General features: G+C 37.5%; 1 protein-coding gene across 9 annotated transcripts; it reads left to right on the top strand.

Annotated features, from left to right (window-relative positions):
- The first annotated feature begins 458 nt into the window (after window positions 1-458).
- On the top strand, window positions 459-10,546 carry LOC105060537 (uncharacterized). Of its 9 annotated transcripts, none has more exons than XM_019845801.3 (6): window positions 459-813; window positions 1,466-4,816; window positions 5,071-5,209; window positions 5,296-5,365; window positions 7,041-7,121; window positions 7,327-7,885. In XM_019845801.3, the coding sequence occupies exons 1-2, from the start codon at window positions 657-659 to the stop codon at window positions 4,714-4,716; spliced, it is 3,408 nt and encodes a 1,135-aa protein (XP_019701360.1). In that variant the 5' UTR covers window positions 459-656; the 3' UTR covers window positions 4,717-4,816; window positions 5,071-5,209; window positions 5,296-5,365; window positions 7,041-7,121; window positions 7,327-7,885. The 9 variants fall into 9 exon arrangements, with proteins under 9 accessions (XP_019701360.1, XP_019701359.1, XP_073103268.1 ...); XM_019845800.3 differs by having other exon boundaries at window positions 7,235-7,885; XM_073247167.1 differs by lacking the exons at window positions 7,041-7,121; window positions 7,327-7,885 and adding an exon at window positions 8,871-10,546.
- Window positions 10,547-13,226: the final 2,680 nt, after the last annotated feature.

Genomic DNA, 13,226 nt, shown 5'->3' with positions numbered 1-13,226 from the left:
ATATAGACCCGCACATACATGTATATGCCGGTGTCATAATAGTCTATATCAAAGCTCAATCTAATAAGATTTTGAATCCCATTTTACGTTGCTACCCAAACCCAATGTTTAAGCGAACTTATCTCACAAATGCAAATTCCAAGTTCTGAGTTGATACTAGGTTAGTGGCATAAAGGCTTGTTTGGATTTATTTACGAGATGGGGCTGAACATCTGCATGAATCAGATTTATTGATCCATTTAGTTTGTATTTTCTAAGAGCTTGTCCAAATTTCAGTTTTTGGTCTATAAGAAATTTTTTTTTTCTTTCCACAAAATTCGCATTAGATGGTATTTGATTGATGCAAGGCCATACTTAAATGGGTGATTCAAATCTATAAATCTTATAAAATTTTCAGCTTAACCATATTTTTTTTGGTAGAAAAGCTCAACCATATTGAAAAATCCACCCCAAAGCTGCTTTAATAACCTATCCTCCTCCAGCCTTCCACTCTTTGGTCACAGGGCCACCCGCTTTGGACACGGATGGTCGTGATTCAAAAAAGGAATGCTTATGGGGTTGCCATCTGGGCGCTCTCCATGGCCGTTTAACGAGGGTTGCCTGCGGTAGCGGTACCCCTAACGGGATCTTTTCACTCAATCGAGACGTTTCACAAGATGCAACGACCGAGCTACCGAACCCCAACTCGATTCCCCTCGTTTGGCCGCAAAATCTCCAATCCTGGCTCGATTCCCCGCCGAGGTTTCGCGGGCATTCCGAGAGCAAGGCGAGAAGATGGCAGGAACCCCGAAAGGGGTAGCGAACCCCGCACTTGTACGCTCTAATTTCCCTCCTTTTCCGCCTCGCTTCGACAAAATAATGTTTTCCTTAAAAAGGATTTTCTTTCGTTTATTTCTTTGAATTGGTGTCAGTTGTGTATTTAATTTCTTCGTTGTGGTGATCGTAAGATTGCTCTATTCCTTTTTTTTTCGTCCAACTATCTATCTACATCTTTTTTTTTAAAAAAAAAAAAAATTCCTTCTATGCTTGTGTCTTTGCTTTCATCTTTTATATTGTCGCCAATGTTCAATTTTTTTGTTTCAATTTCCTTTTTTTTCTGGACCTTTATATGATATAGGAATTCGTATTTGGTTCCTTTTATTTGTTATTACAATAACATGATTCATTACGGAAATTTCGCTCAATTTTAATCAGTTTGTCTTATGATTTTGTTTTCCTACATCAAGGGGTTATGGATTTGTATGAATTTTTCTATATTCTTTGATGCTTTCTTCTACGTTTTTAACGAAGTCTACTGATATTATTTCTTCAAATAGATGACATTTGTTGGTGCATTCCGTTCTGCTAACCTTATAACTGTATGCACTCCAAGTGTTTGTAATGTTTCTTCATGGTTTTGTTTCCTTTTTCTGTTAAGTTTTTGATGCCATGCTTTTCCTTAAATTTCTCCATTTTGTTGCAACAGCTCAAGAGATTGAGAATAGCATTTACATGATGCTTACCATTCATCGATGGGAGTCACTGAATCACATGGACTATAAATTGGCCAAACTTAGAAAGGTTCATGGAAAACTAGCTTTGAAATTTCTAAATTGGATCATCCGGCAGCAGGACTTTGATCAGATCACTCACATGTACGGTATCACAGTCCATATACTTGTTCGGGCTCGGATGTATGAGCCTGCAAAATCCATATTGAAACATCTTTTGAAGATGGGTATTCCATGTTGTTCCCTTTTTCATTTGCTTATGCATACTTACTGCCGTTGCAATTCAAATCCTTCAGTTTTTGATCTTTTGATTAAGGTTTACATTAAAGAAGGGTTGCTCAAGGATGCTATGAAGACATTTCGGTTGATGGGGTCCCAAGGATTTGCGGCTTCAGTTTATTCTTGCAATGCCATTCTTGCAACTCTTGCAAGGGAGGAGGGAACACCTTCAGTTTGGTTGTTCTACAAGGAGATGCTAACCAGGAAGATCCATCCCGATGTCAGCACTTTCAATATCATACTGAATTCTCTTTGTGTTGGCGGAAAGCTTGAGAAAGCTATTTGTCTTTTAAAAAAAATGGAAAAGGCTGGCTATTCACCAAATATCGTAACGTACAATACACTGCTTGATTGGCATTGTAAGAAAGGAAGGTTTAAGGCTGCTCTTAAGGTGTTGGACTGCATGGAGAGAAAAGGCATCAAGGCAGATGTGTACACATATAACATACTTATCGACAACTTATGTAAAATAAATAAGAGTGCCAGAGCTTATTTATTGTTAAAAAGGATGAGAGAGAATAAAGTTTCTCCCACTGAAAGCACGTACAATACTCTCATTAGTGGCTTCTGTAAAGAAGGGAAGATTAATGTTGCTACTCGTATTTTCGATGACATGTTAAATCTTAGTATGTCTCCAAGTTGTATTACTTACAATATATTGATCAATGGGCACTGTCAAAATGGAAATACTGATGAAGCCTTGAGGATTATATCTGAAATGGTTGCTGCAGGGGTAATGCCCAATGAGATTACTTATGGTGCTTTGTTGAATGGTTATCGCAAGGCTTCAGAGCTGGATGCTGCAGTAGATCTTCTTGAAAAGGTGAGGTCGGAGGGTCTCAACATCAACTGTATTATGTACACAATCTTTATACATGGGTTTTGCAAGGAGGGACAGCTTAATAGGGCTTTACAATTTTTTTATGGTATGCTTGAGGCTGGGGTTAACCCTGATGTTGTCACATATTCTGCACTTATAAATGGTTTGAGCAAAATGGGTAAGTTTAGCCAAATAAAGAAGATTCTAGCAAAGATGCACAAAACTGGAGTTCTGCCTAATCATATATTATATGCAACATTAATTTGTCATTGTTGCAAGGATGGAGATGTAATGGAAGCAATGAGCTTGTATGCTGACATGTGTCGCATGGATCAATACGCTGATCGGATCATCTGTAACCAATTAATTTCTGCTCTTTGCAGGAGGGGACAGTTGAGAGAAGCAGAGCAGTTCATGGAACATATGACCAGGATGAAGGTTTCTCCTGATTCCATTAGCTTCAATTGTATAATAAATGGTTATGGCAGTCGGGGTGATGCACTAGGAGCATTTTTCATTTATGATGAAATGATTAGACGGGGTCATCTTCCAAATAGTATTACATATGGAAGTTTACTTAAAGGGTTATGTAGGGGAGGAAACTTGAGAGAGGCAAAGAAGTTTTTGATTCAACTTCATGATATTCCTTTTGCTGTTGATAATCTTACCTATAACACACTTCTTGTAGAGATTTGCAAGTCTGGAAACTTAGGGGATGCTCTGAGTTTATGCGATAAAATGATTGAAAGCAACATGATACCTGATAATTACACTTACACAATTCTTCTCAGTGGCTTTTGCAGGAAAGGGAAGATTATTCCAGCAGTTCTTCTGTCTCAAAAGATGTGGGAGAAAGCATTGTTTCCTAATCATGTTGCTTATACTTCTTTGATCCGTGGTTTAGCAAGAGAAGGCCAACTAAATGCTTCTTCATACCTGTTTGAAGAGATGATGAATAAAGAAAGACTATACCCTGACACTGCTGCTTTTAATGCTATGATTGATGGGTACTCAAGAGCAGGAATGATACAACAAGTGGATGAGTTGGTTACAATGATGCAGGACAAAGGTCTGAATCAAAATCTGGCTACTTATAACATTCTAATGCATGGATATGTCAAAAATTGCCATCTACTAAGATCATTTAATCTGTACAAGACAATGTTAAGTATGGGTTTTTCGCCTGATAATCGCACGTACCATTCGCTAATTCTTGGACTTTGCAAGTCTGATATGATGGATATTGGGGTAAAATTTTTGGAGAAGATGATGTTAGGTGGTGTTATTCCTGATGACTTGACCTTTAATATGCTTGTTACCAAATACAGCGAGAAAAGTCAGATGACCAATGCTTTCAAACTTGTTAATTCTATGAAATGTTTGCAAATGTCACCCAGCAGGGACACCTATGATGCCATTATAAATGGATTAAATAGAAAAGGTTGTCTGCAACAATCATATGTTGTGTTGCATGAAATGATGGAAAAAGGGATTTCTCCAAAACGTACACATTATATTACATTGATTAATGGGAAATGCAGGGTTGGTGATATATGGGGGGCGTTCAGACTGAAAGATGAGATGGAAGAGCTGGGGTTAGTGCCCCATGAAGTTGCTGAGAGCACAATTGTTAGAGGCCTTTGTAAATGTGGAAAGCTTGAAGAAGCAATGCTGGTATTTGATGGCATGCTTCGGACAGGAGTGATGCCAACAATTGCTACTTTCACTACTCTTATGCATGGGCTTTGCAAAGAATCTATGCTTGCTGATGCTTTGTTTTTAAAGGATGTGATGGAACAATATGGTTTGAAGCTAGACGTTGTTACCTACAATGTTCTTATTACGGGATTATGTGCCAATGATCGTCTTGCTGATGCCTGGAAATTGTACATGGAGATGAAGGATAAGGGCCTTTGGCCTAATATCACAACTTACACTGTGCTCATCGATTCTGTTTATAAGGAAAATAAACTTACTGAGGGAGAAACACTTTTGAAGGATATGCTAGACCGAGGCTTAATATCTTCACAAAACAATATCAGTAATTTGCATCAGGGGTTGGCAAATGCAATGAGAAGATTAAATAATTTAAGGCATTGCAGGAAAAGAATTAATACCAAGAAATAAGGTGAGGTGTGTGTGACATTTATTGCATCGTTGAGGTTGTCTGGTTCTTACATGTTGCAATTCTATAAAGGCCAGGGATAGTCAGGATGTTAAACTCAAGGTTTGTGATCTTTAATCCTGATGGCTTGGTTTTTGTTTTTCCCATATCATTATATCATTCTTATTCTTCTTCTTTTAGTCAGCCTACTTCCTGTTTTTTTCTATCTTTTATATGGAATGCATCTTTTTTCATCTTTATTGATAGGAAAATTGAAGAAACTTTAGCAAACACTATTTCCAGTATTAGATGCATTTAGTGCTTTATTTTCTCTTTTATGTTGAAGCATGTGAACCAAAGCTCTTTTTCTCTTCCAGCCTAAAGTAAAGAGAAGACACAAAGATCTGATCTGAACTAATGCTTGTTGTCACTGCTGATGATTAGCTGGGTGCTTAAGAAGCAACATCTACAAAATGCAGAATAAGCTGGTCCTTCTTGCATATACCTTTTTTATTGGTAATTCATTTATCTTTAGCCTTTCTACCTTTTCTTTTATTTGCTAGTATAATTTTGCTAAGCTTATTTAGGTTTGCCGATCACAGCTCACAGAGAAGACATAATTTTCGTCTGAGCATAACGATTGCCTGTGCATCATGCATGCCCTGTAAGTTGGTAAGTCCTCCATTTCTCGATATTGCTATGGTTAGTGCAAAATTGTGAATTGATTATTTTTTGTTCCTTCACCAATGAGGACCCGCTACATGATGCTTTTGACTCTTGACTTATTGATGACATGAGATATGCCCCCACAACTCGCATTTTTGAGAAATAGTGGTGGTGATTTGCCACCCTGCAGGATTGGATCTGGAACGTCTCCTAAGGAGAGAAAGGTGTCCTCCAGCTGATCTAGCAGCTGTTGGAATATGTCACCACATCTCTTATTCTCATAGGGGTAATAATAATGATCTAACATACTTATAGCAGTATTACAAGACTCTATTCTTGGTATATTTAGTGATGCTTGTTTTCTGTTCCATTCTTTACAAGGTTTACTGTTCCTTTATACAAGTTTAAGTATTCTTTCCTTGTGTTTGTACTCTTTTCAAACTTTTTTCTTTTTAACTTGTAAATTCAGTTACGAAGCCTACTTATATCTGAAGTTTTTACTTAGTGGAAAACTGCATTTGATGAGAGGATATAAAACTGTATACACATCTCTGGAGTAATTAGAGCGAACATAACCACAAGAAGTTAGAAAAACTAAACATGTGAGTACTTTCGTGCTGTCGTAGATGACTGAAGTATTTTTCTTCTGGCCTTTCATGGCTATCTGGTTTCTCTCATGGCAATTATGTCACTACAAAGCAAAATGAGCAATAACCCTTTCAGGAATAAGCAGCCTGATGTACTTGGTAGTTCATGTGGGAAAATTGTAATTTTAGGAAATGAAGTTGATTCTTAGCCCTTATAAGGGATGTCCAACCATTCACTCGAGACTGGAGTAAGTGAAAAGGTAGGCAAGGCTGCAAAGAGGATAAGATGGTGGATGATATTGATACGGTAAAGCCACCTCTGGGCTTTTTATTCACTTCCACAAGTTTTGGCTCTTTGTGCAGAAGTTGCAGAAATCTGTGGCAAAATATGTTGTTGCTCAGAATGCTTCCAGAAATTATCTTAATGAAATATTTATGAGATAAGTAAGTTAATCTCAAAATTGATCACCAATGGAGAATAAGAAACTCTACGTTCCTGAGTTTTTTTTTTTTTAATCTCGGAATGAAAACCGGCACGCTGGAATTAAATTCCATGACCTTGAGTTTCATTTCCTGCGCTAGTTGAAGGCAGTCAATGCATGTTAGACTCTAATATAGTAGTTTATTTTTGAGCAAGTGGGTTAAGTCTTTTCCAATATACTCAAACTCTGCCAGATTATTAAATGCGGTTGCATCTTCTTAGGACATATGCTGTCTTAGTTTTCTTCTTTACATTGTTACTATTCCTTTTATCAAATAATCATCATACTGAAAAATAAAAATGAATCGAAGCACAAAATCAGCAGGAGTAATATCAATCTGAGAAGTGTCCACCACAATGGCCATCCTGTCTAGCCAGCATTGCCTTTTGTATTCTCAGAACTGCACTGATACATTTCCAAACTTGAGCTACAATAATTTCAGTAATGTTTCCAAAAGAACCATTCTCCAAACCATCTTATAAATGGTGAGATCATGTTTTCTCTGTGTGCTACCTTATGTGGATTGACCAAGAACACATATTTTTGAAATGTAGGAATCCTCTATCAATTTTCTAAAGCAATACATGCTCCATTATTCTGATTGTTAAACAGGTGGCAAGCAGGTGGTTATCAATTGCAATTGTTCCTCTAGTGCCTGCTTCCTGCAGATATTGGTAGCTTGTGAAATTTGTGGTATGAACACATGTCACCCGATTCTCACAGACCATATACGAAGTTTGCTTTATGAGTTTGATTTGGATGTATCAGTGATATCAGCTTCATGTCTGACTTTTCTGTTAAAGCAGGTTGCATATAACAATTGTATGAACAGATTATTTGACATTGAGATCTGCTATATTTCTTTCAAGTTCTTTGATTTCATGCATCGTCATACCAGGTGGTGGTTTGCTGGTGCCATGCATTTCACATCAGACATCCGCTAGTGAATCTTGAGGGCTGCTGCAAGAGGGTCATTGTATCGATAATTTAAGATAAGACCATAGAGCATGCATAATCATGGAGTCTGACTTCAGTGGGACTTCCTTGTATCTCATTAGATGAAGAGTGCTAAACGAGTTTGGGACATCGATTTGGTGGTGGAGAAGCCACAGTGGTTTGTTGAAGGGACCCTGAAGTCTTCCATGCACTGGCAACCTCTAAGGATATTTTTTTTGTTAGGGAATCTGGACATGGAGCTAGTCAGGGACCTGTTGTCAATATGCTTTCTTGCCGAAGTTCCATTTCTTGAATAATTGAAAAGGCAAGATCATACAACCTTAAAGTTTCTTCTGAAATTAGGTCTCATCAGTACTACTAATGTATGATATAAGTTTGAGATTTGGCGTTCATAAAGTTGTTGAGATTGGTGGTGGTTTGTTTGCTGTTTCCCTGAGATCATGTTGTATTGAAATTTCAAGTACCTAATTCACATGAAAATGGATACTTATGCATTGCTACCAATTCATTGACTGATGATTTATTTAGAATTAGAATTTTTTTTAAAAAAAACTGCAGATTGATAAATATATTAATATTTTTTGTTAGGTAGAATCAGGAGGGATGTATCTACTGCAGAAGAGAGTTCAGGGGGGTAATCAGCTTTAGATATTTGTAAATTTGATTTTTGAAATGGTAATAAAAGTGAGGCGCTATCGGGGATCAGTGGGATAGAGCTTTCAAGCTGATAAAATGCTTCTTTATACATTTTTGATTGATGGGATCTCTTATTTTCCCTAAAAGATGCATCAAAGGGGAGATAGGGCTACAAAAAGATGATATGGGATAATGGGACAGGTTCTGCTCCTTGTGACCAATCAAATGAGTGGAATATAGCTCAAAACATACTCTGTAAAAAGGCTTAAAATAATGACGTCACAACTCGAACACTTCCTGGGTGCACATTTTGTGGAACATAGGTCCATGTAAATATGATTGATCTATGATTTGATCTTTTATAATTCACCACATAAGAAATGGCCTTTTTTCACATTGTAGAAATCATTATTTTTTTCCCATAAGGACAACTTAATATTCTTATCTTTTATGGTAGGTAAGATGACTTCATTACTAGTAGGAACGTAAAAGTAGGAGGACCACCATATGGCTACTCGGATAAACTTAATATTCTTGTCTATTTCCATGTCAAACTTTGAATTATGTTTTTTTCCTTCTTGCTGACTCATATTTTATCCTACTTCTCTTTATTGCATTGTGCTATTTGACATCATTCCCCACTACTTACCAATTTGCCGGTCTTTGAAGACTTGTTTGGCTTTTTGCTAACTCTTGTGAGACATTTATATTGTTATAAGGGAAGATACGAGAGGCTGTGTTGCTTTGGTAGTTCTAAGGTTTTTGTAGTATCAAAATTGCATCTGTTAAGAATATTCTAAAATATGTTATAATTTTAAAAATATTTTTTCATATATTTTGTTGGTGCAGAATTCTACCGATACCGGAGAAGCTGGAGTCGAGAGGATCACGGTCACCGTCGGAACCTGCAAAGAAAGTCTAAACCGAAGTTGGGGATAAATCTGTTGGTGCAGAATTTCGCCAATGCTGGAGAAGCTGGAGTCGAGAGGATCATGGCTGCCGTCGGAACCTATAAAGAAAGTCTAAACCGGAGTTGGGAGTGCGCCGGCAAGATTCTCCGATGCTCAAGTCAGTACTCTGCCTCAACAGAAATGGAGTACTCGAATGAGATTTTAGCAGAATTTTGAGATAGTATTTAGAGCTTAGAGGAGAACGTATCTGGGAGGTCTTTTTTATAGGCGGGAGAGCATAACCGATTGACAGCGACGTCCGTAACTATCTGATAGTGGGCCGTTCGGGATCACGTGGAGTTTGTTACAGAGAGTGGAGTGGTGTCCGTTGTCGCGACTTACAGGGGAGTTCGGGTCGGATGGATGAAGCTTGGCTGGGACGTCTGGTAGAGCGGAATAGTTCTCTGTCTCAGCAATCTAAGAGAAGCTCGGATGTTTCGAGGTTGCTGACGGGTTAACTATCATTGGATGCCTCAGGCGTTGATGCTGCAGACGGAAGTCATCTGCTGTAGAAGTCTGGATGGAAACTTTTTGTTGGAGAAATTCATCTGGAGTCTGATTGCTAGAGAAGTCCGTCTGAAATTCGTTTGATGTAGAAGCTTGTCTGAAGACTGTCCGCTGGAGAGGTCTGGTCGCATGAGGAATCCGACAGAAGGTCGACCGATAGCGGAATTCAGAAGGCACTATAGAAGGTTGACCGATAGAAGAGTCCGAAAAGCATTGTGGAAGTTCGTCTGCTGGGGGAGTCCGGTTGGCACTGTTGAAGTCCGGTTAGCACTATTGAAGTTCGGTTAGCGCTGTTGAAGGTTGATGGCTGGAGAGGCATGGAAGACACGGAAGATAGTCGGTCACTGTAGAAATCCGGCTGCTGGAGCCCGTCTGTTGTAGAAGTTCGGACGGAGTCCGATTCTTGTAGGAGTCCAGAAGAAGACTGCTTACTTTAGAAGCTCGGATGGAGACCGATTGCCGTGGAAGCTCGGACGAAGTCCACTTACTGTAGAAGTTCAGATGGAGTCCACTTACCGTAGAAACTCGGATGAAATCCGCTTGCTGTAGAAGCTCGGATGAAATCCGCTTGCTGTAGGAGCTTGGAGTAGAAATCCGGCAGGCGGTCAACCATTGTAGGAACTAGGATGGAGTCTAGTTACTATAGAAGTCCTGCTGCTGGAGAAGTCCGGACATTTGACGAAGTCCGGAAAAAGCTCAGAGTAAAGTCGATCGTGACAGGAGGAAGTCTGGAAGAGATTCAGAGAATAGTCGATCACTGTAGAAAATCGGCTGATAGTGAAGCCCAAAGAGCATTTGGAGCAGTCCGACAGACGAATGAAGAAGCTCATTATTGGAGAAGTCCGGAGAGTACCGTAGAAGCTCGGGCATCCGGAGAAGTTCAGAAAGACGCCGTACGAGATCGGAAGCCGGAAGAGTCCTGAGAGAGTCGGCCTCTTACGAACTTCGGCTGGGGTCATTTTATACCCAATATATTCTATGTATATTCTTTGTATCTTTGATATCTTTTCTTTATTAGTCTTTTCATATATACTTAGTTGTGTAATGTATACATACCCTATATATATGCACTTTGTTTTCAAGTAATATAATAAAGTTTTTCTTTCTGCAATGTAGTTTATTGCTTCATTTTGTCATGGTATCAGAGTTACTGCTTTACCGTCGTCGATACGCTATATAGTGATTTTTTGTCGCCAATATGCTGACACAATCTAACTATAGTTTAGCCTCTACGTTCGCTAATGAGCATTGTGCAAGTATTCCGGTCATTGTCCGTTGCCGCATTATCCTTCACGTGCCTCGTCGGAAACCTCCTCCTTCTGAAGTGCTCCAGTGGCAACTTTTTGGCAAGCTTTCACTGTTGTAACTACCATCGGTCATTTTCTTGATCATCCATCTAGTTGCTCCAATTGGACTACCCAACTCCACTGCACGCGCCCTCACACGTCGGACCAGTTTTGACCCATTTTGCCAATCATTTGCCACATGTCAGATGCATCATTAGGCACATATCAGCCACATTGCCTATCTTGCCACATCACTTGCCACATTATCTGCCACATGTTGGCCACATCATCCCATCCTGCTTCATCATTGTCACGTCATCTAGTTTAGTTCAGCACTATTGCTGGTTCGTTGTGTTGATTGAATAGGTCCGTTTCATTTGATCAATCGGTTTATTATTTTCTAGATCGGTTTTTAATTGGTTGCTATGGTTTTCAAGTGTGCTCTTTCCGTTTCTGGCCTCGATTTTTTTCAATTTTGCTTCTATACTTGAGTTTTGCTATTTTTATTCATTCATAATATCTCAAAAATATTCACTTTTGTCTCGGTTTAATCTCAACCCCAAAATGATGTTGCTCGATCCATTCAGACTATATTATATGGCACAAATTATAATCATTGAGCTCAAGCTATGCACAATTTTCTAAAGGGTTGTAAATTATGACAATTATCACTGGTGAAGGAAAAGATATAGAAGATATAGAGAATATACAATGAATATATGGGAGAATATATGAGAGAATTTATAGAATCATGAGATATTTTAAAATATTTTTAACTAATATATGAGTGAATATTTTTAGAATCATGAAATATTCTAGATCGTTTTTAATATCCTTCTCAATCTCATGATAATGGTGTAAAAACTAACTTGAGTTTGGATATCAAGTCAAGAAATCAATCAATAGAATGAGACTTGGTAGAAATATCGGTAAGTTAATCAATAGAAAAAAGAGATTGTAGTTGTACAATCCCATATTGAATATGCTGACAAACAAAATGATAAACATTCTCGATATGTTTGGTGCACTTATGAAAGATATTATTGTGAGCAATTTTAATGGTACTCTGAATGTGACAATGTAAAATAATAATATTTGAATATGTAACTTTCGTTTTTGAATGCACCAAAAAGCAAATAGTGGCAGCTTGCTCTAGTACATGAGTAGAGTGCTATGAACTTTGGTTGATATTACTGTTGAGCTTCTTTGACTTTATTAGTTTCTTCGGGATATGAGAGTTGTATATTCAAGTGCTATTACTTTATATTATGATAATTAAAGTACTATATAAATTATTTATAATAATATCTTTGATGAGCGTATCAAACACAGTGAGAACAATTGTCATTTTGTTCATTAGCATATTTGAGATGGGGTTGTACTATTATAGTGTATTTCTTATGTGGATCATCCTATGGATATCTTTAATAAGTCTCATTCTATCGATCAATTTCTCGACTTAATATCCAAATTCAAGTTGATTTTTATGCTATCATCTTAAGTTTGAGCAAAGATATTAAGAATATTCTACATTATCTTATGATTTTAAAAATATTCTCATATATTAGTAAAGAATATTTTAGAATATCTCATGATTTTAAAAATATTCTCTCATTTGTTCTCCTATATATTCATTGTATTTTTTGTATCTTTTCTTTTTTTGGGTCTTTTCATGTATACCTAGCTGTGCAATCTATAAATATCCCATGTATTATGTATTTTATTTTCAAGCAATACAATAGAGTTGTTTCTTTTTTTAATTCAATTTATTGTTTTATTTTGTCAATTTAGGACTTGTTTGGATGACCGTGTTGAAAAATTTATGAAATTTATGAGTTGGGCATATATAACTAGCAAAGTTATAAAATTATAGACTGAGATAGGATTATATTCATGCCTTGGAGTGGTTTTGGAGTAAGTCCGTTTGAATCTCATAAAGAGAAAAAAAAACCTCAACTTTGCTGGTTATATTTCTCCAACATACAAATCTCATAGTATTTTTAGTCCAATCCCCCACCACCAGTTTCCTTATTGTTGAGTCTCCGTTGAAATTTTCTTTGGGATGCCAATTGGTCAGATATAAAGTTCCTTGGACCCTTCTGCAGCTGCTGGGGCAACTCAAAATTCTACCTCATTTCATGTACCCTACCATTCACAGGATTTCCTCTTGCCATGCGAAGGGATTTTTTATGGCTAATACAGGCATCTTCTAGCATTTGAACAACCTCTCGGCTTGCGTGGAAACTATTCTATAGATAAGCTATTTCATTTATTTTTATTATTTTTTTTATTGAAATGAGCTGTAGATCCCTCTGATTAGGAATGCAATCGTCTAATTAAAGAGAAATATGTTTGTATAATTCCTAAATTGAATCCCTCTGATTAGGAATGCAATCGTCTAATTAGAGGAAAATATATTTGTATAATTCCTAAATTGAATCCCTCTGATTAGGAATGCAATC

Source organism: Elaeis guineensis, chromosome 1 (assembly GCF_000442705.2).
Source record: "Elaeis guineensis isolate ETL-2024a chromosome 1, EG11, whole genome shotgun sequence".
NCBI lineage: Eukaryota > Viridiplantae > Streptophyta > Magnoliopsida > Arecales > Arecaceae > Elaeis > Elaeis guineensis.
This window is presented reverse-complemented; position numbering and strand designations above follow the sequence as displayed.

Coding starts and splice junctions, on each gene's coding strand:
- LOC105060537 (XM_073247167.1), top strand. CDS start 657: ATGCAACGACCGAGCTACCGAACCCCAACTCGATTCCCCTCGTTTGGC. Junction 814..1,465: donor GGGTAGCGAACCCCGCACTT/GTACGCTCTAAT, acceptor TTGTTGCAACAG/CTCAAGAGATTGAGAATAGC.